Consider the following 21,266-nt stretch of genomic DNA (forward strand, 5'->3'; position numbering starts at 1 on the left):
CCTGGATGAGTTGTTCATGCCCTTTTGGAGTAATGTCGGTCGGCCGGTCACTCCTGGGAAGGTTCACCAGTGTTCCATGATTTCTCTATTAGTGAATAATAAAAGCTCTCCCTGTGGTCCTCTAGAGTTCCAAAGCTTTAGAAATGAATATTATATATATATTTAACTCTTTATTTAATAGTCTTTCATAAAAAGCTGATATTTATAACTTTGTGGAATGATGAACATCAAAACTGCAGTTGAAAAGAATTTACAGAGGTTTATTTTTCTGGCACATTAAACTACAGAACTAGACTATTTTATCAAATATTGGTTCAAATGTTTCAAATTTCTTTATTTGGATTTTTATATTGCCTTTTTTGTCCAAAATATTAGAGTAATGGCTCCCTCTGCTGGCCTCAATGGATATGGCACATGGTTAGACCTGTATCAGAGGGTCTTGAGGAACAGAAGTTGCAGTGGACCATGCAACATGAAAATGACCCAAAAAACATTCCAGTAAATGCTATTCAGAATGAATAGCTAGACAGAAAGAAAACTAAGAGTCCTAGAAAGTCAAAGAACAGATCCAGATCTTGATTCAGATTTGAAACGAGCTGTGAATTCCGCATCGAATTCCACTCATAAATCACCCAGCTGAAAGAATACAGCATGGAGGAGTAGGAAAATCTTTCTTCCTGAGGATATTGAGGCTGGTAAGATGGTTATGTCTAAGATGGAACTAAACTAAGGTTATTTCAGCAAATGGGGGAAAGAATACGAGTTGTTAAGGCATGTCTTCACTTTTTCCACACAATAAATAAAAATGTTGTTCTTTATTTTCCACAAATCTGAAAAAAATGACAATTTTTCAGATTATCAAACAAATTTTAATATTAGACAAATATAGCTTGAGTAAAAATAGACGTCACTTTTTAAATTATATTTTTATTTATTAAAGGAAAAAAAAACATCCAAACCAATTTAGCACTTTGTGAAAAAATATCTGTGATTGATCACGCTTTTTGGAAAGTTGAGTTCAATTTCACTACTAACCACAACCAGACCTGATTACTGCCAGACGTGTAGAATCAAGAAACCACTTAAATATACAACCAGTCTGACAACATGAAGCAGCTAAAAGATCTCAAAAAGCAACATATTATACCCTGATCTGAAGAAAATCAAAAACAGATGAGAAAACAAAGTCATTGATCATCTATCAGTCTGGAAAAGGTTAAAAAGTCATTTCAAAAGCTTTGAGACTTCAGAGAACCACAGTGAGAGCTATTATTATTCACTAATGGAGAAAACAACATGGAACACTGGTGTACCTTCCCAGGAGTGACCGGCCGACCGACCGACCGAAATTACTCCAAAAGGGCATGAACAACTCATCCAGGAGGTCCCAAACAAAAGAACCCAGAACAACATTTAAAGAACTGCAGGTCTCACTCGCCTCAATTAAGATAATGATTCAAAGTTAATGATTCAATAATAAGAAAGAGACTGGGTGAAAATGGTCTCCGTGGGGAGAATTCCAAGATAAAAAACACTGCTGACCAAAAACAGAAGAACACAACCACCCACAGTCTCACATTTACCAACAAACATCCTGATGATCTCCAAAACTTTGGGTAAATATTCTTTGGACTGACGAGACAAAAGTGGAACTTTTTGGAAGCTGTTTGTTCAGTTTCATCTGGTGTAAAACTACTAACACATAATTTCAGAAAAAGAGCATCATACTGAATGTAAAACATGGTGGTGGTAGTGTGTGTGATGTCTGGGGCTGCTGGACAACTTGCTGTAATAGATGGAAGCAGGAATTCTGTTGTTTACCACACAATCCTGAAGGAGAATATCCAGCCATCTGTTCATGACCTCAAGCTCAGGTGTACTTTGGTTCTGCAGCAGGACAATGACCCAAAGCTCACAAACAAGTTTACTTCTTAATGGATTAAACATAAAAACTGAATGAAGGTTTTGGAGTGACCTAGTTAAAATCTGACTGAGATGCTGTAGATGATCTTAAACAAGACGTTTATATACAGTTAATATACAGTCCTTTGTTTCTCGCAGATCCAGGATCCAGTGTAATTACAGGGATAATCTGCCCATGAAAATACAGCAGATTTAGCAAACCTGAAGTCACTTATAACACAGTCCTCATTTCCTGCATAACTATTAGGCTCACCTCTCCACCAGAACCTGAAACACACCGAAACAGAGTGTTCAATATTTCACATCTAGATCTTCAGACAGCTTCAGTGAAGAACTGCATCATGATCAGAGATCAGTTCAGCGTTTCTTACTTAACGGTCGGTTCTGAACCGTCCACCCATTTCCAGACCCCCTCTTTTACTGCATCCGTCAGACCAATCCAAGCGTCGGATCTGCCGAACTCTTTAAAGATGAACTCCTGAAATCCAGAACAAACTTTAATATCAGACAAAGATAACCTGAATAAATACAAAAAATCACTTTTTAAATGATAATTTTATTTATTTAAAAAAAAAAAAAGCTATCCAAACCAATCTAGCCATTCAGAGGTGGACTTTGTGGGATTTGTTTGTGTGCTTTGGGTCATTGTCCTGCTGCAGAGCCCAAGTACACCTGAGCTTGAGGCTGTAAGTGAGACCTGCAGTTCTTTAAATGTTGTTCTGGGTTCTTTTGGGACCTCCTGGATGAGTTGTTCATGCCCTTTTGGAGTCATTTTGGTTGGCCGGTGTTACGACCCCTGGTCGTATTGGTTTTTCTTTGTGTGTCCTCTGTGCTGTTTGTGTTTTAGTTTTTGATTGTAGGACCATGATTGGCCACCAGGGGTGCACTCTATAAAAGGGCAAGAGGAAACCTGACCTGAGAGAGACGTTCAGGGCTCCTCCCCTTTCCTGACCTGGAACAACTTCCTGCTCAGACCAACCCGTCACCTCCATTTTGCATTCTGTGTGTTGCTTTAGTTTTTGCTTTAATATAGATTAGTCTTTGGGTAAAGTAGGGGGTGAGTGCCATTTTGTTTTGCTACCTTTTTCTCCTGTTTTGGTGAAAGGGAGTCAGGGTAGTTTGTGTATTTAGTTTTCTTTATTTTGACAGGTTCAGTAAGTTGTCTTTGTTTGTTAGTTGGTTTTATTTGTTATTTTGGCCTACGCTCACCCCTGAAGTCATATTCCCTTATTTTTTATCAATAAATTCATCCTGTTTTAATTCATTTTTGGTGTCTGGTGTTTGGTCTGGCAGAGGGTCTGGGGAGAGAGCCCACTCTCATTTTCTGTTACGGCCTGACCCTAGACCGGGTCGTAACAGAATGGGGGCTCGTCCTCTGCTAATTTTGTCCAGGTAGGTATTTCTTTAGTGTGTGTTTTGCTGGCAGTTTTATATTGGTGGGGGAGGTGTGTGGTGAGAATTATGTGAAATTTGGTCTTAGTAATTTTTATTGCCCTCCCATTTTAGCTAATGAAGTTTGCACTTTGTTTGAATGAGGAGATTTCAGACTCTGTTTTAGGTGCAGGCCCCAGATCCTGCTTACAGGCCCAATACAGTGGACACGGGTGTTGCAAAAGGTGAGTCAGTTCTTCATTCAGTGGTGGAGACCAATGGTGGTGAAGTTAAGATTTCCCAAACGCATAGATCCTGAGCTGTTGCTGTTTGAGGCTTTTGAATGCAGAAGACTGGTGGTTCTATGGGTGCTTGACATGGTATTAAGGCAAATGCTAAATGTTTGTGGCCATTGTGGTGGCTTGGGCCTACCTTAGTCAAGTGAACCCTTCCTTTTGTGCAGCAGGGTTGCTGGCACATTTACCTGCAGTGTTGCACCTTGGAGTTAAGTTTCTCCTCCGTTAGTGAAATATGCTCTACCCTTTCAGTTACAGGTTATTAGCATTTGGCAAACCTATTAAATATGAATTTTGGTGAAAACTGCCAGCTAAACATTTTGGTTTGTGGTATGAGTACCCTTTCTGTTATGTTAAGTTAATTTACTTTTAGGGAATACTACTGGACAAAATTGTTCTTGTTAAAAATTCTCAGGCAGCTATGTGAAGATGCCACTAGACCCTTGACACATGCTCTAGTATTTTGTTCTTTGTGTTTAGCAATTACTTATGTAAAGTTGTGGTATCACTTGCCAGTTTTCATTAAGTACATTTGGATTTGCTGTTTTGTTTTAGGAAAATGTTTTTTTGAACAACCTTTTGCCTAAACCTAGTTCATTGTTCTTAAGGCTCTGTTGTACAGGACACCCCAGCATGACAGTACTTCATTCGGTTTTGTTGTTTGTAGCATTAGGATTATTTATTTCTTTTGTTAGGGCTTGATCGCCTTCTTTGCAGTGGCAATAAGGCGTGAGTTGTAGGATCTTCCTTCAGGTGGAAGGAGATCTGATTTGGTCAGTTTTGCTGATGCATGTATATGTAGGATCTCTCTTCAGTGGAAGGAGATCTAGCTTGGTCAGTTTTTTTTCTGACATTTGTGTATGTAGGATCTCTCTTTAGTGGAAGATCTGATTTGGTCAGTCTGAAATTTTGTGTGTTGATTTATTTCTTTTTTGTTTGTGGTGTGCTCCTTTTGCCCTAGAGGAGACTAGTTTAGTTTATATTCCTAAGCTCACTTTGTTCATTATTTGCAAGTGATACATAGACTCCTGCCTGTGAATGTGTTCAAATCTGTCTTTGAGATTTAATTCTGTTTTATCATGTGATGGTTATTTTATTTTTTTTGCATTTGTGATTCTTTGACTTAGAAATGTTAAATGTGTCAAACATAGAATGTTTGTTTTAAGGGTGGGGGTGTTACGACCCCTGGTCGTATTGGTTTTTCTTTGTGTGTCCTCTGTGCTGTTTGTGTTTTAGTTTTTGATTGTAGGACCATGATTGGCCACCAGGGGTGCACTCTATAAAAGGGCAAGAGGAAACCTGACCTGAGAGAGACGTTCAGGGCTCCTCCCCTTTCCTGACCTGGAACAACTTCCTGCTCAGACCAACCCGTCACCTCCATTTTGCATTCTGTGTGTTGCTTTAGTTTTTGCTTTAATATAGATTAGTCTTTGGGTAAAGTAGGGGGTGAGTGCCATTTTGTTTTGCTACCTTTTTCTCCTGTTTTGGTGAAAGGGAGTCAGGGTAGTTTGTGTATTTAGTTTTCTTTATTTTGACAGGTTCAGTAAGTTGTCTTTGTTTGTTAGTTGGTTTTATTTGTTATTTTGGCCTACGCTCACCCCTGAAGTCATATTCCCTTATTTTTTATCAATAAATTCATCCTGTTTTAATTCATTTTTGGTGTCTGGTGTTTGGTCTGGCAGAGGGTCTGGGGAGAGAGCCCACTCTCATTTTCTGTTACGGCCTGACCCTAGACCGGGTCGTAACACCGGTCACTCCTGGGAAGGTTCACCAGTGTTCCATGTTTTTTCTCCATTCGTGAATAATAGTGAATCACTGTGGTTCTCTGGAGATTCAAAGCTTTAGAAATGACTTTGCAAGCTTTTCCAGACTGATAGATGATCAGTGACTTTGTAACCTTTTCTAATCTGTTTTTGAATTTCTTCAGATTGAGTATAATGTGTTGCTTTTTGAGATCTTTTTATCTGCTTCATGTTGTCAGACAGGTTCTATTTAAGTGATTTCTTTATTCTACAGGTCTGATATTAATCAGATCTGGTTGTGGTTAATAGTGAAATTTAACTCACAAAGGGCTAGATTGGTTTGAATAGTTTTTTTCCATTAATAAATGTAGTTTTCATTTAAAAAGAGCTTTTTATATATATTTATTCAGGTTATATTTATTTATTTGATAATCTCTCTCTTTCCCTCACCTGTTCTTCTCTGCTGTTGATGATCAGCAGGTCTCCTCCTTTCTCTATACAGTCGTCTCTGCTCTCAGTCCAGGTCTTCTCCTCAAAAAAGATTTGATAAACACTGGAGTTGAAGACCCTCCATTCGTCTTTTGTTGTTTCATCTTGAGAGAAAGTTATAGTGAATTATTACATGCGGTTTAATTATATTCACATTACATAAAGATCAACAAAGTTTATTTTGATAATTCCTGCCTCTGCAGCGCCCTCTCAGGTTTAGATGTGCTATAGGCGAGGATGATGTGATCGTGTATCGCTATTAGAGGCACACTGCTCATCACAATCAGCTCTCCCTTCTGTATGTAGATAATTAACATAAAGTTCATTAACTAAGTGGTTAAACGTACATGAGTTACGTGTAGTTTCAGTTTAGTTCTCCAGCACAGAGACTGGAGTAGCATTAGCATTAGCCGCTAACCTCTATTTTCCTGTTCAGAGGTGAGTACTGTATTACCCGCATGTAGCCTGCTGCTAAACCTGGCTAGCACTGCTGGAGCAGCATTAGCATTACCTGCTAATCACCCTAGCTATTTCCCTGTTAAGAGCTGAATGTTATCGGTCCGTAGCCTGCTCCTAACGCTGGCTAGCACTGCTGGAGTAGCATTAGTATTAGCCGCTAACCGCTATTTCCCTGTTCAGAGGTAAGTACTGTATTATCGGCATGTAGCCTGCTCCTAACCCCAGCTAGCACTGCTGGAGCAACATTAGCATTACCATCTAATCGGGCTGGCTTATTCCCTGTTCAGAGGTGAGTACTGTATTATCAGCCTGTAGCCTGCTACTTACCCCAGCTAGCACTGCTGGAGCAGCATTAGCATTGCCCGCTAATCGTGCTAGCTTATTACCCCGTTCAGAGGTGAGTATTGCCTGCCTGTAGCCTGCCTCTAACCCTGGCCAGCACTGCTGGAGCAGCATTAGCATTGCCCGCTAATTGTGCTAGCTCTTTCTCCATTCAGAAGTAAGCATACTGGAGTATATAGTCTGCATGTTTACCGTGGTAATACAAGCTACATGGGATTAACCGCTAGCTAATATTGCCCTAGCTTACCGGAGTACTCAGGGTTCCACAGTTTAGCACTGTCTGGCGGCATTAGCCACAAACTGACTGCTAGTAGTTAGCCGCTAATGCTAATGCTAATGCTCCAGCCTTAGTGCTGGAGAAATTCGGTAATCTAATCTTACTGTAAATAAACGGAAGCACTTTACTCACCCAAATCAACAGCGCTCGTTAGACTTTAAAAGATAATCTTTTTTAATTACAGTTTTGTTTACATAGCTTAGCTTAGCTTAACATGATCAATATTATCAGTAGAGCTGAACTAGTAGAACTTACAGTAGAGTCTCAGAGCAATGTTCAGAGATGCCTGAAGAATACACATCACACCCAGACACAGTACAGCCATCCTGAACAGCCCTAAAACACACAAAATACAAACGAAACATATTAAATATTTGTACAAACATATTAATACTGTACAAACTGACCAATCTGATTTAATCTTACTTCTGTACTGAGCATGTCTATCATGTAATCCAGAGCTTCTGCTCACTCTCTCTGCTTCCTGGTTCCAAAAAGGTTCATTCCGAATGTCCATTTTTATATTCACAGCCATGATGCACTGGAACTCTGCAGCACTGGAACCTAATAATTAATAACAATGAGTGTTGATTAATTAGCTTGAAGTCCTGTAAATAGAAATGTTAATACGTGACTAGCTAAACCATAACCTAATTAAATACAAAAAGCTGATTTTAAATGTTGATTTTATTTATTAGGTTAAAAAAGTAAATCCAAATCAACTCGGCCCTATTTTAAAAAAGTAATCACCTCCTGAATTAACTGTGATTAATCACACTTTTTGAAAAGCAGAGTTCAATTTCACTACTAACCACAACCAGACCTGATTACTACCAGACCTGTAGAATCAAGAAATCACTTAAATAGAACCTGTCTGACAACATGAAGCAGATAAACGATCTTAAAAAGCAACACATTATACTCAATCTGAAGAAACTCAAAAACAGATGAGAAAACAAAGAAAGTCACTGATCATCTATCAGTCTGGAAAAGGTTATGAAGTCATTTTTAAAGCTTTGGGACTCCAGAACACTGGTGAACCTTCCAAGGAGTGACCGGCCGACCGAAATTACTCCAAAAGGGCATGAACAACTCATCCAGGAGGTCCCAAACAAAAGAACCCAGAGCAAGATTTATTTAATTTTGTCTGTTTACCAGACAATCCTAAAGGAGAATCATCAGTCCGGCCATCAGTTTGTGACCTCAAGCTCAGAACTGTACTTGGGTTCTGCAGCAGGACAATGACCCAAAACACACGCTTAAAAAAACAAAAACTAAATGAAGTTTTTTGGAGGAGTGGACTAGTTAAACGTTTATGTTGGAAAATCCTCCAGTGTGTCTAAAAGTGTGAACAGCCCACAATATGTATTGGAGACCTCATAGGGGGGGTTCAGATTCTTGCGATTTGTCATTTTTTCTGCTTTTTACCTTCTGAAGAAAAGAGAAAAGTACTTACCTCTGATAGAAGACTCAAAAACCACCGAACTCTTCGTCTTTGAGTGTGTAAGTGTGTGAGTGTGTCTCAGATGTAATCATGCGGTGCTGGATAAGTCCTGTGACTTCCTGTTTTTTTTTTCTTTAAATAACCCAGAGACTTGCGTAAGAAAGCAGCAGAACTTTTTATATTTTATATATAGTTTGACTCTAATTTGACCTTGGTAGTGTTCTCCCCTATTGCAGTTCATGAGGAAAACGCTACCATTTAAGCAGATAGCTGGTTTGAATCCTGTTTATGTAGCTTGCCATCAGCTGCCAGAGCTCTGAGAGAGCACAATTGGTCTTGCTCCCTCTGGGTGGGTACAGTAGATGGTGCTCTTTCCCCTTATTACTCCAAAGGGTGATGTCGATCAGCACAAGGCTGCATCTGTGAGCTGATGTATCGGAACCGAGTCGCTGCGTTATCCTCCGAGTGCTCTGTGATGCTAATTGGCAATGCTGCATCAGCAGCAGTTCGAAAAGAGGCGGAGTCTGTCTTCACATGTATTGGAGGAGGCATGTGCTAGTCTTCACCCTCCTGGTGTTTTGGGGCATTACTAGTAATAGGGGGAGTCCTAGTGAGTGGATTGGGTAATTGATTGTGTAAATTAAGAGAAAATTGGATAAAAAATTATAGAAATAAAATTATTTACAAACAAGTTGAGGTTATTTTGGGTGATAAATGTGTTAATAAACTGCACACCTTTTTCATATTTTTTTATCACCGCATTTTTTACACTAAAATGCGCATCGTATTATATGGTGCACTATCAATAAACGTCTATGTTCTGGTCTAAATTTATACACAAGCGCACCGGATTATAATTCACATTATGCGACACTAGCAAAGAACATGGTTTTCTTATAATTCAGCGGGTAACCTGTAAAGTTCGGTTAAGTTAAGTGAACAAAACTGTAATTCTTAAAAAAAATTATTTGAAAGTTAAACAAGCGCTGGATGTTAGCAAACGGCTACAGACCAATAATACTCACCTTTGAATGAGCAAAAGAGCTAGTGCTTAGCAGGGTTAGCAGGTAATGCTAATGCTGATCCAGAAGTGCTAGCTGGGGTTAACAGCAGACTTCAGGCTGATAATACTCACCTCTGAATGGTGAAAGAGCCAGTGCTTAGTAGGCAGGTAGCAGGTAATGCTAATACTGCTCCAGCAGTGCTAACCAAAGTTAGCAGAAAGCTACAGGCCAATTATACTCACCTCCGAATGAGCAAAAGAGCTAGCGCTTAGTGTGGTTAGCGTGTAATGCTAATGCTACTCCAGCAGTGCTAACCAAAGTTAGCAGGAGGCTACAGACTGATAATACTCACCTCTGAATGGCAAAAGGGACAGTGTTTAGCACAGGTAGCGGGTAATGCTAATGCTGCTCCAGCAGTGCTAACCAAAGTTAGCCGAAAGCTACAGGCCAATTTGCGGCCCGTGTCCTTTTTTGGAGCGGTCCGTGAGGAATTTTAGAAATAAAATGAAAGTTGGCCCGCTGTTAAGCAGGTTTTTATAATGTGAGATTCAAAGTTTGAACGCTAGGTATCAGAAACGGGCCAAAGGGTCTAAAAGCGGAGAGGGTGAAGTCGTAGCGCAGAAAAAACGGGCTAAAGAGTCTAAAAGCGGAGAAAGTGCGCAATTGTAGCGCAGAAAAAACAGGCAAAAGAGTCTAAAAGCAGAGAGAGTGCGAAGTTGTAGCTCAGAAAAATGGGCCAAAGAGTCTAAAAGCAGAGAGGGAGCGCAGTTGTAGCTAAGAAAAACGGGCCAAAGAGTCTAAAAGCGGAGAGAGTGCGCAGTTGTAGCTCAGAAAAATGGGCCAAAGAGTCTAAAAGCAGAGAGGGAGCGCAGTTGTAGCTAAGAAAAACGGGCCAAAGAGTCTAAAAGCAGAGAGGGAGTGCAGTTGTAGCTAAGAAAAACGGGCCAAAGAGTCTAAAAGCGGAGAGAGTGCGCAGTTGTAGCGCAGAAAAATGGGCCAAAGAGTCTAAAAGCGGAGAGAGTGCGCAGTTGTAGCGCAGAAAAATGGGCCAAAGAGTCTAAAAGCGGAGAGAGTGCGCAGTTGTAGCGCAGAAAAACAGGCCAAAGAATCTAAAAGCGGAGAGAGTGCTCAGTTGTAGCGCAGAAAAAATGGGCCAAAGAGTCTAAAAGCGAAGAGAGTGCTCAGTTGTAGCACAGAAAAACGGGCCAAAGAGTCTAAAAGCGGAGAGAGTGCTCAGTTGTACAGGTTTTTTAAAAATGTATTATTTCTTCAAGTTCAAGGGGTTGTAAGTACTTTAGATAAACGACTCAAAAACACACTTAACTCTCTCTCTCTCTCTTTCTGAACTCTCTGTGTGAACTCTGTATGAACTGGCAGATAGCGTCTACTTCATGTTTCTCCGAAATAACACTGTGTGACGGGTGTGACAAAGCAGCAGAACTGCAAGACACTCTTTTTTTATACAGGTTTTGACAGCCATTAACAGTAATTCAGTGTAGTAATAGAATCCATACATTGCAAATCGTGTGCATCATCTTTCTACAGAACGTCGGCTGCTGATGCAGTTTTTTTTTAAGTTTAAGTCATTAATAACATTAGTTCTATTCTTTGTTTTTTTTTATTTTTTATTATTTGTAGATGTAGTCATGAAATAGCAACAACAGGACAATTTACAGCTATTAAATATGCAAACTAACGTTTATTTAACATTTATTATTACAGTGTTTAATACTGCAGTAAGTAAAGCAGTATGTAAAAACTATTAAAAAAGTATGCGAACCCTTTGAAATTTCACGGTTTTCGGCATTAAACTTTTTAAAACATCAAAAGAATCATTGGCTCAACTTAACTTAGTAAAGTCATCATTTTGCTTTGACTGTTATTAAATGTTATTTATTAAGGTAAAAAAAAAAATACTATCCCAATCAATCAAGCCCTGTGTAAAATGAACTGTGATTAATCACACTTTTTTGAAAAGCTGAGTTCAATTTCACTACTAACCACAACCAGACCTGATTTCTCCAATATCCAAACATTTCTGAGATAGAAACTGTTTTTAAAAGTTTTTTACAAGCAAAGAAATAAAGACAAATTGCAGACATTAATAACTTTTTTCAATCTTAAAACAGAAATTTTATATGAATATTTAAATCCTCTTAATATGTAACCCATGATTACCTAAAAAAAAAAAAATAACATCTGGAGTGTTTGGTTTTCTCCAATAAATAATTATTTTATAAATCAATTTAGCCAAGTAACAGTAGTGCATTCATTTTGTAGATTTACTGTGGTAAAACAATCTGTTGGTTCCGCTTTAAAATAAGACTACCCTTATAAAAGGTTTATACATGGTTTATAAATTAGATTATTCATTATTATTGATTAGGTTGTAAATGCCTTAGAAACGTTTGAGGCGCAGTTACAACACATTAATTGAAAAGAAATCAATGATCCTTTGTTTACTTAGTCACATAATTTATAGTAAATAGTTAAACATAATTATAAATATACTAATATGCCAGGTTTAAATGCTGATTAATGGAAAACACAAAGTAAGATCAGGATCTAGAAAGATCTAAGATTTGCCATTTTTATTTGTGTTGTTATATATTTATGTACTGCTTAATAATGGGTTTTAAAGTATTTGCAACCTAATTAATACATATTAATAAACTCCTTTATAAATCATTTATAAACCCATTTTAAATGTAGTCTTATTATAAAGTGGTACCGAAATGTCTGAAATATATATACATATTAATACAGAGCTTTCTGATCTTTACTCTGATTTACTTGGAGTTACCATCCAGTTAAACGTATCTCACAGATCCAGAATACAGGGAAAGAACAGCGATAATCAGCCCAGGTTGATGCATTACCAAATGTAGCACTTTTGGACCCGGTTATAGCACAGTCTTCATTTCCATGATCATTAGGTTCTCCTTGTGCCCAGAATCTAAAAAAAAACAAAGAAACAGATTGGTCACAACGGCTACATTTAAATCTCAGGTAAACGTGACCCAAATTTGATGTATTAACAGTGTGAACAGCCAAGAACTATTCAGATTTGCCCAGCTTTGATATATATAGGACCGTATATTATCAATCTATAGGCGAGCAACAACCTTGTACTGCAGCTGCAGCTTGGTTTAAGGCGTATCAGTGTGCCTTTGCTATCGTAACGACGGGAAAAGTACAACTTGCGCGGGCAGCTGAGAAGTCATTATTTGAGCTAATGTACTAATTCTCTTAACTAATCATGGATGTGTTTTGGTCGTAACGTAAAATAAACCAATCAGTTTGTCACCTGTCATTTCCTTCAGACTTTGGCGGATTGCTATTTCAGGGGCGCTATTTCCTGGATGCTTTTCTGCAGGGGAAACTGATCTGCTTGTTTGCTCTATTTATTGTAGTGACAAAGGAGGACAATATATATACAAACACGGGTCACGTGGGGGAAGACAGGAACAGGGCCAGGACGTGACATTTGTATACGTTTTTTTTTTGTAACTGTTACAGTAGTTCACTTAAAATACAATGTATCATGTTAATTTTAATAACTACTACAAATAAAAAAAATGTTGTACAGTATATTAAAATATATTTTTAAACCCAACATAGTATACTAAAAGTGTGCTATTATAAAAAAGGTCATCAATTCTTACCACATTTCTAAAATACCTGGTGTATAATAATAGTAATACAGTTGTAATACTTATTACATGTATTATAATTTTGCTGTAAGCATATTTAAAATATTAAGTTACATACATGAAGTAGTTTAAATGTTTAAATTGTTACTTAAGTATATTTAAAATAATTCCATTTCTGTACATTTAACACAATTTAAGTAAGACTTTTGTACTATTTTTATGCAATTAAAGTCAAATAAGCAGAAAAAAACTCTTTAAATATACTGATTATTAATGTGTCTACGTTTAGTACACTTTAGTGCACTATAGCATAATAATGCTTAGTATACTTTAATCTACTTTTCTTTCACTAGGGTCGTCTTTACAGTTGGGAAAAAAAAAACTCTGTGATAAACCCAGCTTTCAGCAACTAAAACTTTTTGATAGCTCCTGCTATGATGGAGAAGATGAAACCGAAACTTCACGCGAAGCCCTGCTTTTCAATGTATGAGGGTCAGTTTAGGAGCATGAACTGTTCAACAGGTGTAAACAGAAAAATATAGGATATAGGTAAATAAAATACATTTGAAAAGAAAGAAACAGCCTGAACAAATCAGATTTGGACCTGCTGTGTGAACATGACCTATTACACTAGATCTAGATCTTCAGTTCAGTGTTTCTTACTTAGTGGTCAGTTCTGATCCGTCCACCCATTTCCAGACCCCCTCTGTTTCTACATCAGTCAGACCAATCCAAGCTTCAGTGCTGCCAAGTTTTTTAGAGATGAATTCCTGAAATCCAGAACATTATGATACGATGAGAATAGATACAGATATAGATATCTCTCTCTCTCTCTCTCTCTCTCTCTCTTTCTCACCTGTTCCTCTCTGCTGTTGATGATCAGCAGGTCTGCTCCTTTCTGTTTACAGTCTTTTCTGCTCTCACTCCAGCTAATTTTTGCAGTAGAGATGTAGTAAAGACTGGAGTGTGAAGTATTTCCACCCTTTTCGAGTCTTTACATCTAATTAAGAGAAAGTTAAAGTGAACTATTCAATTCAGTTTAATTGTGTTCACCTTATGAGGAACATAGTAAGGAAATGGAAGACCACAGGGACAGTTCTTGTTCACGTGTTTTGTGCTTCAGTAAGTCAGTAAAAAGTAGTTAGGAGTATTCAAATCAGTAAAGTGATAAGGGTGCCCATACTTTTGCACCGGTCAAATTTTGGTTTAATGCATATTGCACATTTTCTGTCAGTACAATAAACCTCATTTCAATCCTGAAATATTACTGTGTCCATCAGTTATTAGATATATCAAACTGAAATGGCTGTTGCAAACACCCAAATATTTACAACTTAAAATGGTTAAGATTAATAGGGGTGCTCGAAATTTTTCATATGACTGTATTAAATATAAAATAAGTAAAAAGATAATAGTAAAAGTAAAGTAAAATGTTAAGAATGATAAGAAATGATTAAATGAATAATAGAACTATAAAACAAGAATGACAATATAAAACACTAGAATGAAAAAATAAAAGTCCTAATAAATAAATAAAAATAAATAAAATAAATAAGAAAAAGATAATGTCAGGAATACCCAGGCAGGGTGACGAGGAAAGCGGACACAAGTGCAGGTAAGGGCGAAATAAATAAATAAATAATTTATTAAATAAATAACAAAGAAACAAGGAAACGAGGAACAAGTAAACATGTAACAAAGATAAACGAATAACCAAAAACCAAAACAAACCAGTGAAACAAAAGAACATAAGCTAAGCCAACAAGAGATAAAGATAATAAATAAACAGGGAATATATACAAGGGAAGAAAATAACTATAAACGAGAAAACAAGAAATAAACAAGAAACAAGGAACTAAGGCTATGAGATGAACAAGGAAACACTGAGAAAAGCTATTAAACACTGAGAGAGACAAACGACAGGTGAAGGTGCAAAGACCGACGGAGACAAAGTGGCAGAGGAGGGCTATTTAACAAACAGGAAACACACTAGAATTGGAAACACCTGGGGCAGGGGCGGAGCTACAAATGAGAAACACATGGAAAAGTACTGAGACAGAACACAGGGGCACAGGTCACGTGGGACACACACAGAGACATGAGACAGGGCTAAGACATGACAGATAAACTAATCATAAAAAAATGTAAAACAATCACAGGCTTTCTAGTGGTGATTAAGTGTAACGTTTACAATGATTTAGTGATCCCAGCGAGCTGAGCTTCAATGTTTTTTCTGTAGTGTAAACTCTTGGTACCTGACAGGTGATCCAGCCACTGGAGCGAGTCTTATATGTATTATTATTATTATTATTATTATTATTATTATTATTATTATTAACTGAGATCAGTGAAAAGATATAATCTGGCAAATATCCAACAAAGATAAGTACTTTTATCACGTTTTAATACACCTAAAAAGTCTGTTTTGCTCTGGAGTTCTCCTTTAAAGTAAACAGAATCTGGTGTATGATCAATATTCACTTACTCAGTTCAGGAAGGTTCTTCAGAAGTATGTCTCTCTCCTTCTTTAACTGGTTTCTCTCTGTAATCAGGTTGGTGTTACTGGTCTGTAATTGGTCTCTCTCTGCAGTCAGGATGGAGTGTAGAGGGATATCTGAAAGATATAAATAGAGCAACATTAATATATATATATTTACTGATTTTTTTTACTTTTCAGTCAGTTACAAAACCGACGTCCAACTACTGAAAAACAACCCCACACCATAAAAATAATAATCCCCCCTCCACCAAACTTACAGTAGAGTCTCAGAGCAATGTTCAGAGACGCCTGAAGAATACACATCACACCCAGACACAGTACAGCCATCCTGAACATCCCTAAAACACACAAAACTTTTATTAACGGATTTTTAAAACAACACAAAGGGACCAACGTAGGATTGTCACAATGGAATCTGATTTATATACAGATATGATTGTTTAATTAATAAGTATTTTTAAACTCTGAACTAGAGTTGGGCGACGTGTCAAATGCCTCATTCAGTTACAGGGGTTGGACAATGAAACTTAAACACCTGTCATTTTAGTGTGGGAGGTTTCATGGCTAAATTGGAGCAGCCTGGTGGCCAATCTTTATCTCATTAATTGCACATTGCACCAGTAAGCGAGAGTTCAAAAGAGGACAAATTGTTGGTGCACGTCTTGCTGGCACATCTGTGACCATCAAGAGCCATGGTATCCAGGGTAATGTCAGCATACCACCAAGAAGGACCAACCACATCAAACAGGATTAACTGTGGACGCTGTAAGAGGAAGCTGTCTGACAGGGATGTTCGGGTACTATGCCGGATTGTATCCAAAAAACATAAAACCACGGCTGATCAAATCACGGCAGAATTCAATGTGCACCTCAACTCTCCTGTTTCCACCAGAACTGTCCGTCACCACAATAAATTATTGTGGTCTAAAACCAGGTGTTTCAGTTTCATTGTCCAACCCCTGTATGTGCACTTAAGACCGCCAAAGTTATCAGCAGAGGGAAGAAGCATGAAGTGCTGTAAGATTTTGTGGGAAAACACTTTTCTGCACTGACTTTGGATTTGATAATAAAACACAGTGGATCAACACCAGCAGATGACAGACATCAGTCTCTCCAAACCATCACTGATTGGTGGAAACTTCACACTAGACCTCGAGCAGTTTAGACGGTGTGCCTCCACTCTTCCTCCAGACTCTGCTCCCTTGATTTCCAAATAAAATGTAAAAGTTACTGATGATCAGTGATGGTTTAAGGAGAGACATTTCATCTGCTGGTGTTGATCCGCTGTGTTTTATTATCAAGTCCAAAGTCAGAGATTTCATTTTCCAGCATTATTTCTGTACAAACTGACCAATCAGCTTTGATCTTACTTTGGTACTGAGCATGTCCATCATGTAATGCAGAGCTTCTGCCCATACTCTCTGTTTCCTGGTCGTGAAGAGGATCATTTTGAATGTCCATTTTAATATTTACAGCCATGATGCACTGGAACTCTGCAGCACTGGAAGATGAATGATCACAAGCCATCAAACCAAGCTGAACAGCTTGAATTTTTGCATTAAGAGTGACATAAGGTTATCCAAAAGCAGTGTGTAAGACTGGTGGAGGAGAACATGATGCCAAGATGCATGAAAATTGTGATTAAAAAGCAGGGTTATTCCACCAAATATTGAATTCTGAATTCTTAAAACTTTATGAATATGAACTAGTTTTCTTTGCATTATTTGAGGTCTGAAAGCTCTGCATCTTTTTTTGTTGTTATTTCAGCCATTTCTCATTTTCTGCAAATAAATGCTCTAAATTAAAAAATATATTTTTTTATTTAGAAATTGGGAGAAATGTTGTCTGTAGTGTATAGAATAAAACAACAATGTCCATTTTACTCAAACATATATCTATAAATAGCAAAATCAGAGAAACTGATTCAGAAAGTGCTTGGACATTTCGAGTTTGTTCGAGTTCTCTTGAGGCTCTGCAATGCACCATCTTCATACTAGGCTACATACGTGACGTGATGTGCAGGTGTGATGGATAAACCACGCTTAAATTTAAATTATTTTAAAATAATTTTATTAATTATTCAATAATTAAAATGAATAATAATAATTAAATAAAACAAACTGAACTGAAGTAGGAGTAACAAGGCTATTTTTAAAGTGTTAGGAGGTGAAAGTTCAGAAAACTGTGTAGAATATAAAGAGTAGAAGTAAAATAAACAGTTACTCCAGTAAAGTATAAATATCCAACATTTCTACTTAAGCAAAGTAACAAAGTTTTTGTACTTCGATGAACTTAGTTATTTTACACCTCGCCGCCTGATATGTTGACCCACCCATTGACAGGAACTGTTATAACGGTGTAATAAGGTAATTAATTAATGCTAAAAAGACGTATTGAGTGCATATAACCGTGTTATTATCTGTATAAACAGTCTGTGTTTTTAAGTACAAAAAGAAATATAAATACTTACCTCTGTTTGGAGAGAAAGATAGAGAGTGTGTTTCAACACATCCTCTTTTCTGCTGCAGCTTCTTGTTTCTCAGAAAAAAATTTGTTGTGAAGTTGAGAAAGCAGCAGATAAAATCAGGGTTTTCATAATCTATATAATGGTTTTTTTTTTCATAATTTAACATGTTGTGCACTGTCGATTAATACAATTATTTACGAAACAAAAAAGTGATAAACCAGAATATATGTTTTATATTTGACATTTTTATGTCAAAAGTTAATTTCTTTAAGAATTTCTTGTCTCTTAATAAAGTGTTTGAGAGCATCAGTTGTAAAGTAGTGAAGAGGTAGAGTTACAGGTATACAGTGAATAGCTCTATTTGAATAATGTTCTAATCCAGATTATGAGAAGAAAGAACTACTCAACTAAGTAAAGAAAACAATAAGTTTAAGAAATGAATCTCAGTCAGTCTAAACAATTTAAACAACTTGGAAAGTGTCCTCAAGTGCAGAAACAAAGCCCATGAAAATGATGGAACTGGCACTCATCAGGACAGCCCCATACTGAACCAATATCACTTATCACTTATCTTACCTTTTCTCTGTGTGACAAACTCATTTTAATACTAGACAAAGATAACCTGAGGAAATATAAAAAGCTGTTTTTAAATGATAATTTTGTTTACTAAAGAAAAAACCTATCCAAACCATCCTAACTGATAACAAGTCTTTCACATCTCTGTGGAGAATTTTTTTCCCTGTTTTTTACATCATCCACATAACAAGGATAAAAAAAATCACTAGTAGTTTGTCTTACTAGTTGGCTGGTTAATTAACTTTCCAGTTCCACCTTAAATGGTGCAACCGACAGCAGAGGCTGCAGCATTTAAGGTGGAACATTTCTGAAGACCTACGATAAAGACCTAAAGTTAACTACAATTAAGCAGCAGCAGCTAGGTTGCTGAACTTTAGCGATCCACTGCTAGCTAAAGATATGTCTATATCAGGAGCTTAAAGCTTTGTTTAAATTCTTAGGGGGAAGATTTCACCGAAGTTACAAGTTACAAGTTCCACCCGAAAATAAGGGATATAAAAGAGAAATGGTGAGTACAGCGACATTAAAACCTATATTTACTGATATTTTTCCCCATCTTATCAGCTCCACTGATCCTATAGGACACTTTGTAGTTCTATAGTAATTACACTGTAGTTCTGTAGGTCTGTTTCTCTGCATACTTTATTGTCTTTCATAGACCACCACAGAGCAGCTATTATTATTATTTGGGTGGTGGGTCCTTCATTCTCAGCACTGTAGTGACACTGTAGTGATCATCAGCATGATGGTTTTGAAGGACTATAATGTTGCCATGCCTTCTCGCATAGGGCTCGCATTTGTTCGGATATTTTTTTTTCCTGTAATAAACACAACCCCACACCATAATAATAATCCCCCCTCCACCAAACTTTGCACTTGGCTCAGTGTATTCACACAAGTACTGTTCTTCTGACCCTGTTGCCAGGTTAACACTTTTGATAGACTTGCCTAAGTCTAGATTCAGTTCAGCAACTTTATGAACTGGATTAAATACAGTGCTGTAAATGTTTTGTTACTCTATCTGTCCCTGTTAACTAGTAGAACTTACAGTAGAGTCTCAGAGCAATGTTCAGAGACGCCTGAAAAATACACATCACACCCAGACACAGTACAGCCATCCTGAACAGCCCTAAAACACACAAAACTTTTATTAACGGATTTTTAAAACGACAAAAAAGGACCAATGTAGGATTGTCACAATGGAATCTGATTTATATACAGATATGGTTGTTCAATTGTTATTTTTTAACTGTGGCTATTTTTTAAATATGACTTGCCAAAAGATCTGACATGCCAAAATACTTATTATATTCGTTCATGTGCATTTAAGAGTGCCAAAGAATGAGGTCCTGCTGGAAAATTAAATCTGCATCTCCGTAAATATGTTGTCAGCAGAGGGAAGCATGAAGTGCTGTAAAACTTTACGGGAAAACAAAACTGCGCTGACTTTGGATTTGATAATAAAACACAGTGGATCAACACCAGCAGATGACAGACATGTCTCTTCAAACCATCACTGATTGGTGGAAACTTCACACTAGACCTCGAGCAGTTTGGACTGTGTGTCTCTCCACTCTTCCTCCAGACTCTGCTCCCTTGATTTACAAATGAAATGTAAAAAAAATTACTGATGATCAGTGATGGTTTGGAGAGACATGTCATCTGCTGGTGTTGATCCACTGTGTTCTATTATCAAGTCTAAAGTCAGAGATTTCATTTTCCAGCAGGACTTTGGCACACTGCCAAAAGTACCAATTTTCTGAGACACTGACTTCTGGGGGTTTTCATTGGCTGTAAGCCATAATAATAATCAACAATAAAATAAAGGCTTAAAATAGATAACTCTGTGTGTAATACATCTATATTATATATAAGTTTCACATTTCCAACTGAATTACTGATATATATATATATATATATATATATATATATATATATATATATACACTAGAGATCAAAATTAGAGAACAACATATAATTTCCCTGAATATTAAACTCACTGCATAGCCCTATTTAAAATGTTTCAAACAGTAGTAAAATAGTAATATTTTAAACGTATTTCACAAGTTATGTATATTATCAAGCAGAATATAAATATAAAAAAGAGATATTTAAAAAAAGAACACTGATCAATATTAGAGAACACTTTCAGATACCTCCCAGTTCCTGGTGTCAATCTGGCACCTGGTGCTAATTTCCATAATTATCTGACAAACCCTATTTAACTGCCAGCCTAACTTCCAGTTTTCACTGACTTTGCAAGATGGCCAGCCGTTCTAAAGTAACTGAAACCCTCCGGCAGCAGGTTGTCCAGATGAAGGCCAAAGGAATGACCATATCTGCCATAGCAAGAGAAGTGGATCGTTCCAAATCTGTGATTTCTAGAATGTTGCATCTTTACAACACTACAAACTCATTCAAGTCCCACAAGAAGGCTGGTCGCCCACGAAAGACAAATGCAAGAGAGGACAGGATAATACGGAGAATCTCAATGAGCAATCGATTCAACACAGCAACTGGAATTGCTCGCCAGTTCAGCATTGAACAGGCAAGGATCTGTCTCGTCATACAGTGTCTCGACGTTTAAGAACAGTTGGACTGAAAGCCCACTCTGCAGTGACCAAACCCCTCATTAGCAGAAAGAATCAAAAGGCTAGACTAGCCTTTGCTGAAGAACATGTTGTGTGGACAGAGAAGTGGTCCAAAGTTCACTTTAGTGATGA

At 37.3% G+C, this 21,266-nt stretch overlaps 1 protein-coding gene across 5 annotated transcripts in view; it reads right to left on the reverse strand.

Annotated features, from left to right (window-relative positions):
• The window catches only part of LOC111190357 (C-type lectin domain family 4 member E), a 46,042-nt gene that overhangs the window by 13,654 nt on the left and 11,122 nt on the right, over positions 1-21,266 (reverse strand). Inside the window, exons 1-5 of one of the 5 annotated variants that reach the window (XM_049472249.1) lie at positions 7,326-8,511; positions 7,155-7,235; positions 5,783-5,925; positions 2,295-2,401; positions 111-2,190 (exon numbers count right to left, since the gene is read on the reverse strand). In XM_049472249.1, coding sequence (XP_049328206.1) covers positions 2,034-2,190; positions 2,295-2,401; positions 5,783-5,925; positions 7,155-7,235; positions 7,326-7,434 — 597 coding nt within the window. In that variant the 5' untranslated portion in view covers positions 7,435-8,511 and the 3' untranslated portion in view covers positions 111-2,033. Of the gene's footprint in view, positions 1-110; positions 2,191-2,294; positions 2,402-5,782; positions 5,926-7,154; positions 7,236-7,325; positions 8,512-15,757; positions 15,839-21,266 lie in introns of those variants that run through there. The other 4 variants (XM_049472248.1, XM_049472246.1, XM_049472250.1 and 1 more) reach the window with 4 other exon arrangements.

Source organism: Astyanax mexicanus, chromosome 25 (genome assembly GCF_023375975.1).
Source record: "Astyanax mexicanus isolate ESR-SI-001 chromosome 25, AstMex3_surface, whole genome shotgun sequence".
In the NCBI taxonomy this organism is placed as follows: Eukaryota; Metazoa; Chordata; class Actinopteri; order Characiformes; family Acestrorhamphidae; genus Astyanax; species Astyanax mexicanus.